This window comes from Balaenoptera acutorostrata, chromosome 2 (assembly GCF_949987535.1).
Source record: "Balaenoptera acutorostrata chromosome 2, mBalAcu1.1, whole genome shotgun sequence".
Taxonomy (NCBI): domain Eukaryota; kingdom Metazoa; phylum Chordata; class Mammalia; order Artiodactyla; family Balaenopteridae; genus Balaenoptera; species Balaenoptera acutorostrata.
Genome location: NC_080065.1, coordinates 181,042,091 through 181,056,997, shown reverse-complemented (window position 1 = coordinate 181,056,997; position 14,907 = coordinate 181,042,091). Strand labels below are relative to the sequence as shown.

Here is a 14,907-nt window from a genome sequence, read left to right as displayed (position 1 = left end):
GGTGAGGGCAGGGAGGTGACAGGGAAAGGTTGTGCAGGTCTTGTGAGCTGCAGAGAGGACTTGGGTTTGTATCTGGGTGGATTGTCTTGGGAGGGTTCTGACAATATTACTCTGGCTGCTGGGTTGAAAATAAATTATAGGGGCCCAGGAGCAGAAGAAAGGAGCCCTGGACTTCTCTGGTGGTCCAGTAGTTAAGACTCCGCTTCCACTGCATGGGGTGCAGGTTCGATCCCTGGTTGGGGAACTAAGATCCCGCATGCTGCGCGGCCAAAAACAATTTTAAAAAAAAGAAGAAGAAGCAAGGAGTCCACTGGGGAGGCCATCACAGTTATCCAGGTGAGTGATGATGGTGGCTTGGACCAGTAGAGGTGGACAGAAGTGGGTGGGATTCTGGGTATATTTTGAATATATACCGATACGATTTTGGAATGGATTGAAAGTGGAGTGAGAGAGAAATAGAGAAGTATACCAACGGAACCAATACGATTTTGCTAATGGATTGGAAGTGGAGTAAGAAAGAAATAGTCAAGGCCACTCCAATGTTTTGGGTTTGGATAACTGGAAGGGCAGATGTTATTAGAGCCTGCAACTAATAACATTATTAGTTATTAGATCTCAGTAACAACTGTTATCAGATCTCAGTAGCAACTTTGTTGGGAGAATTAAACAAAACTGCGTGTCGGGGACTTCCCTGGCAGTCCAATAGTTAAGAATCCACTTCTACTGCAGGGGACGCGGGCTCAATCCCTGGTCGGGGAACTAAAATCCTGCATGCCGCGCGGCCAACAAACAAAAACTGTGTATGTCAGACTCTTAGTGTAAGATTTGGATAAAGGCTCAGTTCTCAATAAATGGTGCCTCCTACGAAGGGCTGGGGCCTCCGGAGGGCAGGGGTTGGCCCCTACAGGCAGTTTTGATTCACCTAGCTACTCTTCAGAGACAACTTTGGGAAATGAGGCTGTAGAGAGGCAGGGAGAGGGCGGGGCAGAAAGGCAAGGGGCATGGAACAGAACAGAACCACGCCATATATTGTTTGTGGACACATGCATGCGTAGTAAAAGAAGGCGGACACTGATGGAAACAAGCACACCCATTTCTGGATAGGAGTTACCAGTGGGGAGGGAAAGAAGGGCATGCGATTAGAGACTATTGCACGTGGGTTTGAAATGTAACGATAATGTTTAATTCAAAAGAAAATATGTTTACTCAAAGGAGTTGAAAACTTATGTCCCATACACAACACGGATGTTTATAGCAGCTTTATTCATAATTGCCAAAACTTGGGAGCCGACAAGATGCCCTTCAGTAGGTGAATGGATAGACTTTGGTGCATTCAGACAATGGAATGTTATTTGGCGCTGAAAGAAATGAACGGTCAAGCCATGAAAAGACATGGAGGACACTTAAATGTATATTACTAAGTGGAAGAAGCCAATCTGCAAGGCTATGTACGATGTATGATTCCAACTTTATGACATTCTGGAAAAGGCAAAACTATGGAGACAGTAAAAAGATCAGGGGTTGCCAGGGGTTAAAGTGAGGGAAGGATGAATGCATGGAGTACAGAGGGGTTTTAGGGCAGTGAAAATATTCTGTATGATACTATAATGGTGGACACATGTCATTATTCATTTGTCCAAATCCATAGCATGTACCACACCGAGAGTGAACCCTAATGTCGACTACGGATTCTGGGTGATGATGTGTCAATGTAGGTTCATCGATTGTAACAAATGTACCCTCTCTGGTGGGGGATGTGGGTAATGGGGGAGGGTACACATGCATTGGGGTAGAGGGGTGTATGAGAAGTCTCTCTACCTTCCATTCAGTTTTTCTGTGAAGCTAAAACTGCTCTCAAAAATAAAGTCTATTATCACAAAAATAAAGGAAAAGAGAGAAAGGAAGGGAGAGCCCACTAGAGTCCCCCGACTGGACGGATGGAGGTGCCACGGGCCCCAAAGGGAGCTGACCAGGTGTTTTCCTGCCTCCTTGGCAGCCTCCAAAAGCCTGCTGGTCTCTGCTCCACCTTGCCACTCATCCTCCAGTAGGTTAACCTGAGCTCTTTCATTTGGCAACAGTGTTTCAAGAAAGAGAGAGCAGAGGTTGCCATGCGGTCTGGTTGCCTAAGCTCAAAACTCACACAATGTGACTTCCGCTACTTTCTACTGGCCAAAGCCAGTCACGAGACCAGCCCAGACACAGAAGATGGGAAAATAGACTCCACTTCTAGATGGTAGGAGCTGAAATCTATATGCAAAAGATCACAAGGGGCATTCAGGCAGAAGGGAACAAGGCGTAGAGGCAAGAAAACATAAAATGTGTTGCATTTAGGGCGGGGGAACCATCTTTACCAAGTTGGAACCGAGGTGGGGGAGGTAGCGTGAGAAAAGAGATAGTTCTTGCAGAATTCCGCAGGGACCAGATCTTGCAGGCCACGGTGAGGCTGAACTTTATTTTGAGGTCGATGGGTGACCATGGCAAGGTTTCATGGTCAGATTTGCTGTGTGGAGGTGGGCTGGGAGGGGTGAAACATGAATTAGGGAGACCACTGAGAAGGCTAGTACAGTCACAAAGGTGAGAGATGGTGGTGTCTGCTCTAGGATTTGACAATGGAAATGGTGAGAAGGGCTTGGATTGAGAGGTAGCTTGGATGGTGAATCCGAAGTACCTCTTGATTGACTGGAAGGGGAGGATAAAATGAATTAAAATTTTTTTTAATTTTATATTGGAGTATAGTTGATCTACAATGTTGTGCTAGTTTCAGGTGTACAGCAAAGTGATTCAGATTCTTTTCCCATATAGGTTATTACAAAATATTGAGTAGAGTTCCCTGTGCTATACAGTAGGATCTTGTTGATTATCTGTGTTATATATAGTAGTGTGTATCTGTTAATCTGAAACTCCTAATTTATCCCTCTCCCCACCTTTCCCCTTTGGTAGCCATAAATTTGTTTTCTAAGCCTGTGAGTCTGTTTCTGGTTTGGAAATAAGTTCATTTGTATCCTTTTCTTAGATTCCACATATAAGTGGTATCATATGGTATTTGTCTTCTCTGTCTGATTTACTTCACTTTGTATGATAATCTCTAGGTCCTTCCATGTTGCTGCAAATGGCATTATTTCATTCTTTTTTACGGTGGAGTAATATTCCGTTGTATATATGTACCACATCTTCTTTATCCATTCATCTGTTGATGGACATTTAAGTTGCTTCCATGTCTTGGCTATTGTAAATAGTGCTGCTGTGAACATTGGGTGCATGTATCTTTTCGAACGGATTAAATGAACTGATACTTGCAAAACACTTAGATGCATTCCTGGTTTGGAGAAAATAATCCATAAACATAATCTAACTTGATTATGATGCTTGGGGAGTGTTAAGAATCATCCTGGGTTCCTCAGCTGAGTCTCTGTGTGGATGGAGAGCCTGGAGTAGGAGTGGGTTTAAAGTAGCCACGATGTCCACCTTGAACCTATTCAGTTTGGAGTGCCCACTGATGGATGAAGGAACCTGTTTCCGCAGCTGTAAATGAAGAAGTTGATGGTAATGAAAGGGCGGAGCGTTGTTCTGAAAACCTGACCCTGGGTGGGAAAAGAAGTCCAGATTCTCCTCTACTTATCCCCATGTTGTTTATTTATTCAATAAACACTAATTGGGCATTACTACATGCTACCACATCCAGGCTCCAGAGATGCCTCAACTCTGGGCCCTGCTTTCTTCTGGTGGAGGGGACAGAGCAGGTCACAGACCTTATGGTCAGGCCTGGGGTGGGGAGAGACATTATACTAAGGGATCCTGGGGTAGGGGAATGAGGTTGAGGACTCCACTTGGGTGAAGAAATGGGGGAAGAGATATTGGAGATGGGCCTTGAAGGATGAGTAGGAGTTCACCAGGCAGATATGAGAGGAGCCTTTAGCCCAGATTCCAGCCATTTGTTTATTTCCATGTGTGTAATTAGTGAAACAATTACAAGAAGAACTGGAGTGGGCAGTCATGGGGCCTCTGAGGATCCAACAGACCACAGCTGACTCTGGCTCTTAAGGCTACTGTATTAGGATAATACTAACTGCTGTAACAAATAAGCCTTTTCAGTGACTTAATGTAATAGAAATGTATTTCTTGTTCACATAGTAGTCCAATGTTCCTCCTGGTACCAGGTGGGAGGTTTTTCTCTCATGGGGTGATTCAGAGACTATTTTCATTTGTGACTTTGCTATCCCTTAGAGTCTCAGCATCATTTCTGTCTGCCTGCAGACAATAGGGAAAAATAGAGTATGAAGAAGGCAATCCCACTTCTTAAATTTAATACATTGCCCTGACAAGGATGCACATGGTGAATACTCACATTCCATTAGCTAGAACGAGTCATATGGCCACACCCATTTGCAAGGGGGGATGGAAAATGTAGTCCTTGGCTGTGCGGACAACTTTACAGCCACAATACCATATCGTGGAAGAAGAAGCATGAATTCTGGTGGATTGCCAGTGACCTCTGCCACAGGTAGGCAGCAGGAATAGAACTAAGGCCTGGGAGGTGCTACAAGATACCCAGTTTGCCTTGTGACCTTGAATAAGTCCTTCTTCTTCCTCTCTGGGCTTTCTCCTCTCTCTGGGTGATGAACATTGGAGACTAGATGATATCTGAGGTCTTTTCCAGTTCTGAAAATTGATGGGTCAGTGAATGCTCTTGGGCTTTCTAGCTGGAGCTAAGATGATGATGGTGATTACAATGATAGTGATGATGATGGTGACGATGATGATTGTGATAGTGATGGTGGTGGTGATGGTGATTATGATGGTAATATTGATGATGATGGTGGTGGTGGTGATAATATGGTGATTATAATGATGATATTGATGATGAGGAGGAAGATGTTGAGTATACTGATGGTGGTGGTGGTAGTGGTGATTACGATGGTGACATTGATGATGGTGATGGTAATGATGGTGAAGATGATGATGGTAATGATGATGGTGGTGGTAGTGGTGATTATGATGGTGACATTGATGATGATGAAGATGATGGTGATGATGGTGGTGATAATAATAGTGATGATGTGAAAATCATGATGGTGATAATGGTGATAACGATGGGTATGATTATGGTGATAATGATCATTTCCAGATATTGAGGGCTCACACCATGCCAAGCCCTTTACATGCATTGTTCTATCATGTTACAACAACATGACACAGTAGGCATTATGATGGTCCATTTTTTAGGAACTTTCATAACAAGTTCAGAGAGGGGAGGTGATTTGCCCAAAGACACACAGCAAGTAGGATCTTCTCGTATCCTTTTTTTTTTTTTTTTGGCTGCACTGCTGGGGCTTGTGGTATCTTAGCTCCCCGACCAGGGATTGAACCCAGGCCCTCGGCAGTGAGAGCGTGGAGTCCTAACCACTGGACCACCAGGGAATTCCCTTCTTGTATGCTTTGGGAATTTATTCTCCATCCTGTTCCCTACTTTACCATCCCAGGATATTCCTACTGGCTCCAGGGATTGAAGGTAATAGGTCTGAGAGAAAGCCCTGGAGTTCAGTGATGGTCACATGAAAGATGTTCAATGAAAAACCATTCTGGGCTTTTAATAGAAATTGCATTGAATCTATAGCTCAATTTTGGAGAAGGCTGAAATTTTAAAAATACTGAGTCTTTCTAGATAAGAATTAGTATATATTTCACTCTATTTATTTAGATCTTCCTTCATATCTTTCCATAAAATTTTATAATTTATTCCATAAAGGATTTGTACTTCTGTTAGATGTGTTAGATATCAATCAGCTTTTTTGTTCGATTGTTTGTTTTACATTTTTTAGGCGATGGGAAATGCTATCCATTTAAAGTTGAAGTCCAATTTTCATACACAAAAATACTCAGTTCTTCAATTTACCATCCAATCAGTTCTAGCAAACGTGTGCCCTTGTGCAACCCATACCCTTATCAAGATACAGAACTTTTCTATCACTTGTGGCCTTTCTGAATCAATCTCTACCACCCTCCCCACCCCAGAAGCAACCACTCATTTGATTTCTATCACCATAGGTTAGTTTTGCTTATTCTAAAATTTTGCAAATGTAATCTTGAAAAAAAGACACATTTTCCGATTGATTGTTGCTGATGTACCGACATGCAATAAACCTTGTGTGTTGATTTTGTGTTCAGTAACATTGCTATTTTATTAATTCCAGTTATTTATGTGTATATTCTTTTGGGCTTATCTATGTTGGCGATCATAGTGTCTGCAAAAATGAGCATTGTATTGATATTTCTTTCTTTTCTGTCTTTCCTTTTATTTCTTTGTCTTGTCTTACAACGCAGGCTAAGATCTTTAGTATAGTTAATAGGAATGGTCAGCGGGCACCCTTGCCTTTGTTCTTATTTCAAAAAAAATCTTTGCAGCATTTTGCTCTTAAGTATAATGTTTTGCTTTTGACTTAAGACAAAGGTTGAAGGTTTTTTCAAGATGCTCTTTATCAGGTTACAGAAGCTCCTTTCCATTCCTACTTTGCCAAAAGTTCTTCTTCCTCTCTTTCTTTGAACATAAATGGATGTTGAATTGCTACTGTGTCTTTTACGCATCTGTCATAGTTGCTAATCTCTTTTTGACAGAACAGGCCTTGGGCAAGCAACAGGATCCAGCTAATAAATATGATGTATAACATTGTTTACATCATATTTATTTTACACTGCCTTCTGCTTATAGCACTTAATCCTGGTTTCCTTTGAGAGTAGGATGTTCTCTCCTTAAATACATTAATTTATGTTAAAGTTAATTTAAAGTCCATGTTCCACATAGAACGGCTTAGGTAGGCTGTGGATGTGCCAATAATTGAGAAGAAGATAAAATCTGAAGATGAAAGTGTGAGATACACAGATACAAAGAACAGTGTGTATTGAATTGATTCATAAATGCAGCTGCCTGAGTTTGCACCCCAGCTGCCTGTCCCTACGTCAGTTTCCATATCTGTAAAACAAGGATAATGATCATAATTATTTTGCAGGATTGTTGCAAGGATTCCATGATACCTCTCATATAAATATGATATACATATTTTTTAAATTTAAAAATAAATTCCCTTTATTCATCTTTTTAATCATTTCTGACCTGACTTAAATGTGACCACATGCGTGCCAGCAAAAGCATCCACAAATATTGAGGCAGAATAGCCTCTAAAAATCTATAATTTTTAGATACAAAGGAATGAATGACACCGAGTAAAATTATAACCAGGTTCTTACACCTACATTTTAGAGCCCATAGATAACATGTGACTCATTTCTACCTTCTTCAAATGCAGAGAAAAATTTAGAGTCATTCAGAAAGAATCAAAGGTTTATATTGGGGATTCGATTAATATAACTCACTACATTAATAGAATCAAGAACAAAATACACATGCTCGTCCTGTACAGATCTTTAAAATCACTTAATGAAAGGCAACATCCATTCCTGATTCAATAAAATGAGCAAATACAAAAACTTTTCAAGAAGCTAGGAATAGAAAGAAACATTTAAATTGATAAAAACATTTCTATAAGTTAGGAGTTGGGATTAACATATACACCCTGCTGTATATAAAATAGATAACTGGGACTTCCTTGGTGGCTCAGTGGTTAAGAATCCGCCTGCCAATGCAGGGGACACGGGTTCGAACCCTGGTCCGGGAAGATCCCACATGCCGCGGAGCAACTAAGCCCGTACGCCACAACTACTGAGCCTGTGCTCTAGAGCCCGTGAGCCACAACTACTGAGCCCGCGAACTACAACTACTGAAGCCCACGTGCCTAAGCCCATGTTCCGCAACAAGAGGAGCTACCGCAATGAGAAGCCTGTGCACCGCAACGAAGAGTAGCTCCCCCTTGCCACAACTAGAGAAAGCCCGCGTGCAGCAATGAAGACCCAACGCAGCCAAAAATAAATAAATAAAAAATAAATAGATAACCAACAAGGACTTGCTGTATAGCACAGGAAACGATATTCAATATCTTGTAATAACCTATAATGGAAAAGAATCTGAAAAAAAAAAGAACATCCGAATCACACACACCATAGAAGTCCTGTTTAATTTTTAAATTAATTTTGATGAGCTGATCTCTCTATATAGAAAGAGTAAAACTCATAGAAGCAGAGAGTAGAAAGACAGGTACCAGGGGTTGGGGTGGGGGTAGGGAAATGAGTGGGCAGACGTTGGTTAAAGGGTATAAAGTTGAAGTTTCATAGGATGAGTCAGTCTAGAGGTCTAGGGTACAGGCGTGATGACTGTACTTAGTAACACTGTATTGAACACCGTAAATATGCTAAGAGAGTAGATTTCAACAGCATTCATCACACACAAAAACATGGTGACTATGGGAAGAGTTGATATGTTTATTAGCTTGACCGTAGTAATACTTTCACTATGAATAAACATATCAAATCGTCCTGTTGCACACCTTAAATATATACAATTTTTATTTAAAAATACATACATTTAAAACAATATATAGACAGTGCTGGGAATGGAGCCCGTGGCGGGAGCTCATGCTGGTTTCCACTGCATGCAAGGCAATGTATTGAAGCTATAGTCAAGAAAACTGGCTCCAGATTCACACCATCCTGGAGTTAAATTTCAGCTCTTCTATGGACTTACTCTTTTTGTTTTATTTGTTTGTTTATCTATCTATCTATCTATTTGGATTTTTAAAAATTGAAGTCTAGTTGATTTACAATGTTGTGTTAGTTTCAAGTGTACAACAAAGTGATACATTTATATATATAGTGTATATATATATATATTCTTTTTCAGGTTCTTTTCCATTATAGGTTATTACAAGAGTATTGAATACAGATGCCTGTGCTATACAGTAGGTCCTTATTGTTTATCTATTTTATATTCAGTAGTGTGTATCTGTAAATCCCAAACTCCTAATTTATCCCTCCCCTCCCCTTTCCCCTTTGGTAAGCACAAGTATATTTTCTATGCTACAGACTTACTCTTTTTTTTTTAACTTTTTATTTTATATTTGAGTATAGTTGATTAATAATGTTGTGTTAGTTTCAGGTGTACAGCATAGTGATTTAGTTATACATATACATGTATCTATTTTTTTTTCAAATTCTTTTCCCATTTAGGTTGTTACATAATATTGAGCAGAGTTCCCTGTGCATACATTTTTTTTTTTCTTTTTTTGGCCATGCTGCGTGGCATGCGGGATCTTAGTTCCCTGACCAGGGATCAAACCCGTGCCCCCTGCAGGGGAAGAGTGGAGCCTTAACCACTGGACCGCCAGGGAAGTACCAGCCGCGGACTTACTCTTGCTGTTAATAATCTTGGGCAACTTTCCTTCCCTCTCTGAGCCTGCTTGCTCATAGGTAAAATGGGCATTAAAAACTCACGGGGTTATCAAGAGAAGGGAATAAGTCTGAGTGCCCAACCACGTGAAGTAGGCATCCCCAAAATGCTAATTTTGTTACTGTAGAATCACAGAATAGGGGTTAGCAAGTACCTGGGATTTGCCTAGAGAGCTTGTTAAAAATGCAGATTTCCAGGCCCTCACTGTCATCCATCCATCCAACAAATATCTATCAAGGGTCTATTCTAGATGCTGGCTGTCCACCAAGAAACAAAACAATGGCCCTGCTCTCCTGAAACTGACATTTGATTTGGGGGAGATGAACAACAAAAGAAAGAAATGAAGCACAGTTGGAGGGGATGGAAAATGCCAGAGGAGGGGGGTTGCAATTTAAAATAGGGTGGTCAGAGAAGGCCTCATGGAGAAAGTGACCTTTGAGGAATGGCTTGAAGAAGGTAGCCAGGAACCTTGTGCACATCAGAGTATATGAGTTTGCCTGGGCTGCTGTAACAAAGTACCACACACCTGGGGGCTTAAACAACAGAAATGTGTTCTCTCACAGTTCTGGAAGCTGGAAGTCCAGGTGTCAGCAGGTTTGGTTTCTTCTGAGGCCTCTCTCCTTGGCTTGCAGACAACCACCTTCTCCCTGTGTCCTCACATGATCTTCCCTCTGTGTGCATCTGTGTCCTAATCTCCTCTTCTTATAAGGACACCAGTCAGATTGGATTAGAGCCCCAACTATATGATCCCATTTTACCTTAATTATCTCTTTAAAGGCCCTATGTCCAAATATAATCACATCCTGAGGTCCTGGGGGTTAGGATTTCAACACATGAGTTTTGGAGGGGACACCATTCAGTGTCTAAGTAGTGCATTCCAAGTAGAGGGAACAGCCAATGCAAGGGTCCTGGGGCAGGTGTGTTGCAGGAACAGTGAGGAACCCCTTGTGGCTGGAGCAGAGTAAGTGAGGGGGAGAGAGGGAGGAGGGGAGGACAGGGAGGGGACGGGACAGGTCGTGCAGGACCTTGTGGACCATGGAGAGGACTTCGGCTTTTACCTGAAGGAGAGTGGAGCCCTGGAGGGCTGTGGGCAGAGGAGGGGTGGGACCTGACTCGGGTGTCCAGCGGAGTTTGACTGAATAGTATGAGGGGATGAACCTGGAAGATGCACTTTTTAAAAACTGAGATATAATTCATATACTATAAAATTCTCCATTTTAAAGTGTACAGTCCAGTGGTTTTTAATATATTCACAAAGTTGTGCAACCTTCACCACTGTCTAATTCTAGAACATTTTCATCACCCCCAAAAGAAATCGCATATCCAGGGAGTTCCCTGGCAGTCCAGTGGTTAGGACTCAGCGCTTTCACTGCCGTGGCCGAGGTTCAGTCCCTGGTCAGGGAACTAAGATGCTGCAAGCCTCGTGGCACGGCCAAAAAAAAAAAAAAAAGAAAAAGAAAGAAATCCTGTATCCATTAAGCATTCTGCCCACTTCCCAGATCCTGGCAACCACTAACTTACTTTCTGTCTCTAAGGATTTGCCTATTCAGGACATTTCATATAAATGGTATCATACACTATGTGGCCTTTTGTGACTGGCTTCTTTAACTGAGCATGATGTCTTCAAGATTCATTCACATAGTGGCATGAAACAGTACTTTGTTCCTTTCTATGGCTGAGTAATATTCCATTGTTTGGATTTGCCTGGTCTGGACATTTCATAGGAAAGCAGTCACACAATATGTGGCTTTGCAAGGTGCATTTTAGCCAGCTCTCCTGATGAATATGCTTCAGGAATCTTGGTCCACGCCAAGTTCCTTGAGAGTGCCGGGGGCCATGGGAGAGGCCAGCTCCATGTGCTGGGGGAGGCTGTGGTGGGGAGGTGGGTTAGAATCCTCTAGAATCTGAGAGACGTTAGAGACAGTTGATCCCATTGGGACATTTGTTGAGCTGATGATGGGCAAATGCAAGGACGTGAGGGCTTGTTTACATCAGAACCCACCACCCCAAAGCCAGAATGACATCTTGTATGTTTAACTGAGATATCACCTAGAATCTTTTGGTTGCAAATCACAACCCAAACTGGTTTAAACAAAAAAAGAATGTGTTGGCTCATGAAATTGAAAAGTTCAAGGATATTTCTTTTTTTTTGATTTTTAAAAAAATGGAAGTATGGTTAATTTACAACGTTGTGTTAGTTTCAAGTGTACAGCAAGGTGATTCAGTTATACATACATACATATATATGTATGTATGTATGTATGTATAACACAACATTGTAAATCAACTATACTCCAGTAAAAATTAATTAAAAAAATAAATAAAATGGTTAATGGTTACACTTTTTTATTGTGGTAAACTATACATAATTTTTATCATTATATATGTAAGTAAAATGATATAAATATATTTTATAATTATAAATAAAATTTTATATAAAGATATATGACTGATATATGTAAATAAAATGATAATATTTGTCATTTTAACCATTTGTAAGTGTACAATTCAGTATATATATATATATATATATATATATATATATATATATATATATATACTTTTTCAGATTCTTTCCCATTATAGGCTATTACAAGATATTGAATATAGTCCCCTGTGCTCTACGGTAGGTCCTTGTCAGGGATATTTCATATAAATGGAACCGCACAATATGTGACCTTTTGTGTCTGACTTCTTTCACGGAGCATCATGTTTTTGAGGACCATCCCCTTCGCAGCGTATATCAGTGCTTCACCCCTTTTTGTGGCTGAATTGTATTCTACTGTTTGGCTGCACCTCCTTTTGTGTATCCAGTATCCATTGATGGACATAGATAAATGCATAGAGACAGAAAGCAGATGAGTGGTTTCCAGGGAGAAGGGAGGAGAGAGAGGAATGCAAAGTGACTGCATCACTTAAGGCACGGTTTCCTTTTGGGTGATAAATTGTCTTGAAACTAGACAGGGTGATGATTGCACGATACTGTGAATGTATTACATGCCACTGAGGTGTACATTTTAAAATGGTTAATGGTTATAAAATAGATAACCGATAAGAACCTACTGTATAGCACAGGGAACTCTACTCAGTGCTCTGTAATGACCTACATGGGAAAAGAATCTAGAAAAGAGTGGATATATGTATATGTATAACTGATTCATTTTGCCGTATAGCAGAAACTAACACAACAGTGTAAATCAAGTATACGCCAATAAAAATTAACTAAAAAGATAAATAAAATGGTTAATGGTTAAATTTTCTTATTGTGGTAAACTATACATAATATTTATCATTATATATATAATAATGATATAAATATATTTTATAATTATAAATAAAATTTTATATAAAATACATGACTACATAATATATATGTAAATAAAATGATAATATTTGTCATTTTAACCATTTGTAAGTGTACAATTCAGTGGCGTTTAACACATTCACAATGTTGTGTAACTGTTACCACTATATCCAAAACTTTTTCATCTTCCCCAACAGAAACTCTGTCCCCATTAAACACTAACTCCCTATTCGTCTCCCTCAGCCCCTGTTACCCACCACCATACTTTCTGTCTCTATGGATGTGCCTATTCTAGGGACCTCATGTAGGTGGTATCATACAATATTCATCTTTCTGTGTCTGGCTTATTTCACTTAGCATAATGTTTTCAAGGTTTATCTGTGTTGTAGTATAAATCAAAATTTCATTCCTTTTTAATGGCTGAGTAACATTCCAAATGTATGTATACACCACATTTTGTTATCTGTTAATGGTTAACTTTATATCTTATGAATTTTACCTCAATAAAAAAAAATTCAGGAGTAGACTGGCTTCAGGTACAGCTTGATCTTTACTCGGTGGGGGGGCTGTGCCGTCTTTTCCCTCTTCTGCACCAATCCCCAAGCCAGATGGCCAAGGGTCAGCTTCTCCCCTGTCCCATTATGTTTTGTCCATTCTCATTTATCTCTCCACAGTTCCTGTGCCTCAAGAATATCCGCACCTTCCTGTCTACCTGCTATGAGAAGTTCGGCCTCAAGCGGAGTGAGCTCTTTGAGGCCTTTGACCTCTTTGATGTGCAGGATTTCGGGAAGGTGAGCTGGGACTGAGCTGCCTGTGAGCTGGACACCGAGAGCCCAAAGATTGGATTTCAATTCATTTCCGTGAACGTCTACAGTGGGCAAGCCAAGGGCTACTGGGGAAGGACTGATGGGCCAGACCAAGCTGTACACCAGGTGCAAAGAGCCTGGCTTAGGACATGTGGAACTGAGTTTGAGTCCTTGCTCCACCAATTGCTGTGTGACCTCAGATATGTGGCCATGCCTCTCTGAGCCTTAAGTCCCTTGTCTAACTTGGAAGTAAGATCACTCCATCCTCTCTGAGTGATTATGAGGATTGAATAGAACAAGGGATTCAAGTGGTGGGTGCTCAGTTAAAGGAACACTGACATGCTGACGTCGGGGAATGGGAAGGTGGGAAAATCCCAAATTAGGCTCCCAGGGGCATGGGGTCTAACCTCAAGGTCAGGTGCTTGGAGGCTGTGTTCTGGCATGTGGGTGGACAAGGGGCTTGCTGAGCAGCCTAGGCCCTTGTCACAGGTCATCTACACTCTGTCCGCTCTGTCCTGGACGCCAATTGCCCAGAACAAGGGGATCATGTGAGTAACTATCTGAGCCGACAGCTCTGGACCCATTTGGCCCCAATCCTCCTCCTCCTGGAAGCTCCCTCCCCACCTGGCCCTCTGGCCTCTGGCTTACACCATCTTGGCTCCCCCAGGCCTTTCCCCACTGAGGAGGAGAGTGTGGGGGATGAGGACATCTACAGTGGCCTGTCCGACCAGATCGAGTGAGTGTCTGGGACCACGACCCTGCCCCGGGGGGTCTGAGGGAACAGGACCTTGCCCTGGGGGGTCTGAGGGGACCAAGACCCTGCCCTGGGGTATGAGGGGATCACCATCCTGCTCTGAGTGTCCGAGGGGACGTGGCTCTGCCCCAGGGGGTCTGAGGGGCCGAGGACCCTGCCCCAGGGGATCAGAAGGGTCCCTGGTCTGGGGGAGTCCCCTGGCCCTGCCTGACTCCGCCTCCTTAGCGACACGGTGGAGGAGGATGAGGACCTGTACGACTGCGTGGAGAACGAGGAGGCCGAGGGCGACGAGGTGTACGAGGACCTCATGCGCACGGAGCCGGTGCCCATGCAGGTGTGTGGGAGAGCAGGGCCGGGCGGGGCAGGCGCATGGGTGGGGCGCGGCCCCGGACACCCCAACACCGGCCTCTCCTCTCCGCTCTCAGCCCAAGATGACAGAGTATGACAAGCGGTGCTGCTGTCTGCGGGAGATCCAGCAGACGGAAGAGAAGTACACGGACACGCTGGGCTCCATCCAACAGGTGCGATGCTCAGGCCCCGCCCCTGCCATGCGCATGCGCGGAGCGGAGAGGCGTCATCCGCCTGGGGCTCTTAACCTGTCCCCACTGCTTTGTATTTCTCTGTCTCTCCTCGTCTCTGGTCCTTCTGTGTCTCTCCCTACTTCTTCCTCTGTTTATCTCTCTCTCCTTCTGTGTCTCTTTATCCCTGT

General features: G+C 42.4%; 1 protein-coding gene across 3 annotated transcripts in view; it reads left to right on the top strand.

Moving 5' to 3' along the window:
* The window catches only part of VAV1 (vav guanine nucleotide exchange factor 1), a 55,221-nt gene that overhangs the window by 17,515 nt on the left and 22,799 nt on the right, over positions 1-14,907 (top strand). For all 3 annotated transcript variants that reach the window (XM_057540787.1, XM_057540786.1, XM_057540788.1), the window contains exons 2-6: positions 13,313-13,429; positions 13,934-13,992; positions 14,112-14,180; positions 14,424-14,532; positions 14,624-14,719. In XM_057540787.1, the coding sequence (XP_057396770.1) occupies positions 13,313-13,429; positions 13,934-13,992; positions 14,112-14,180; positions 14,424-14,532; positions 14,624-14,719 (450 nt within the window). The remainder of the gene's footprint in view (positions 1-13,312; positions 13,430-13,933; positions 13,993-14,111; positions 14,181-14,423; positions 14,533-14,623; positions 14,720-14,907) is intronic.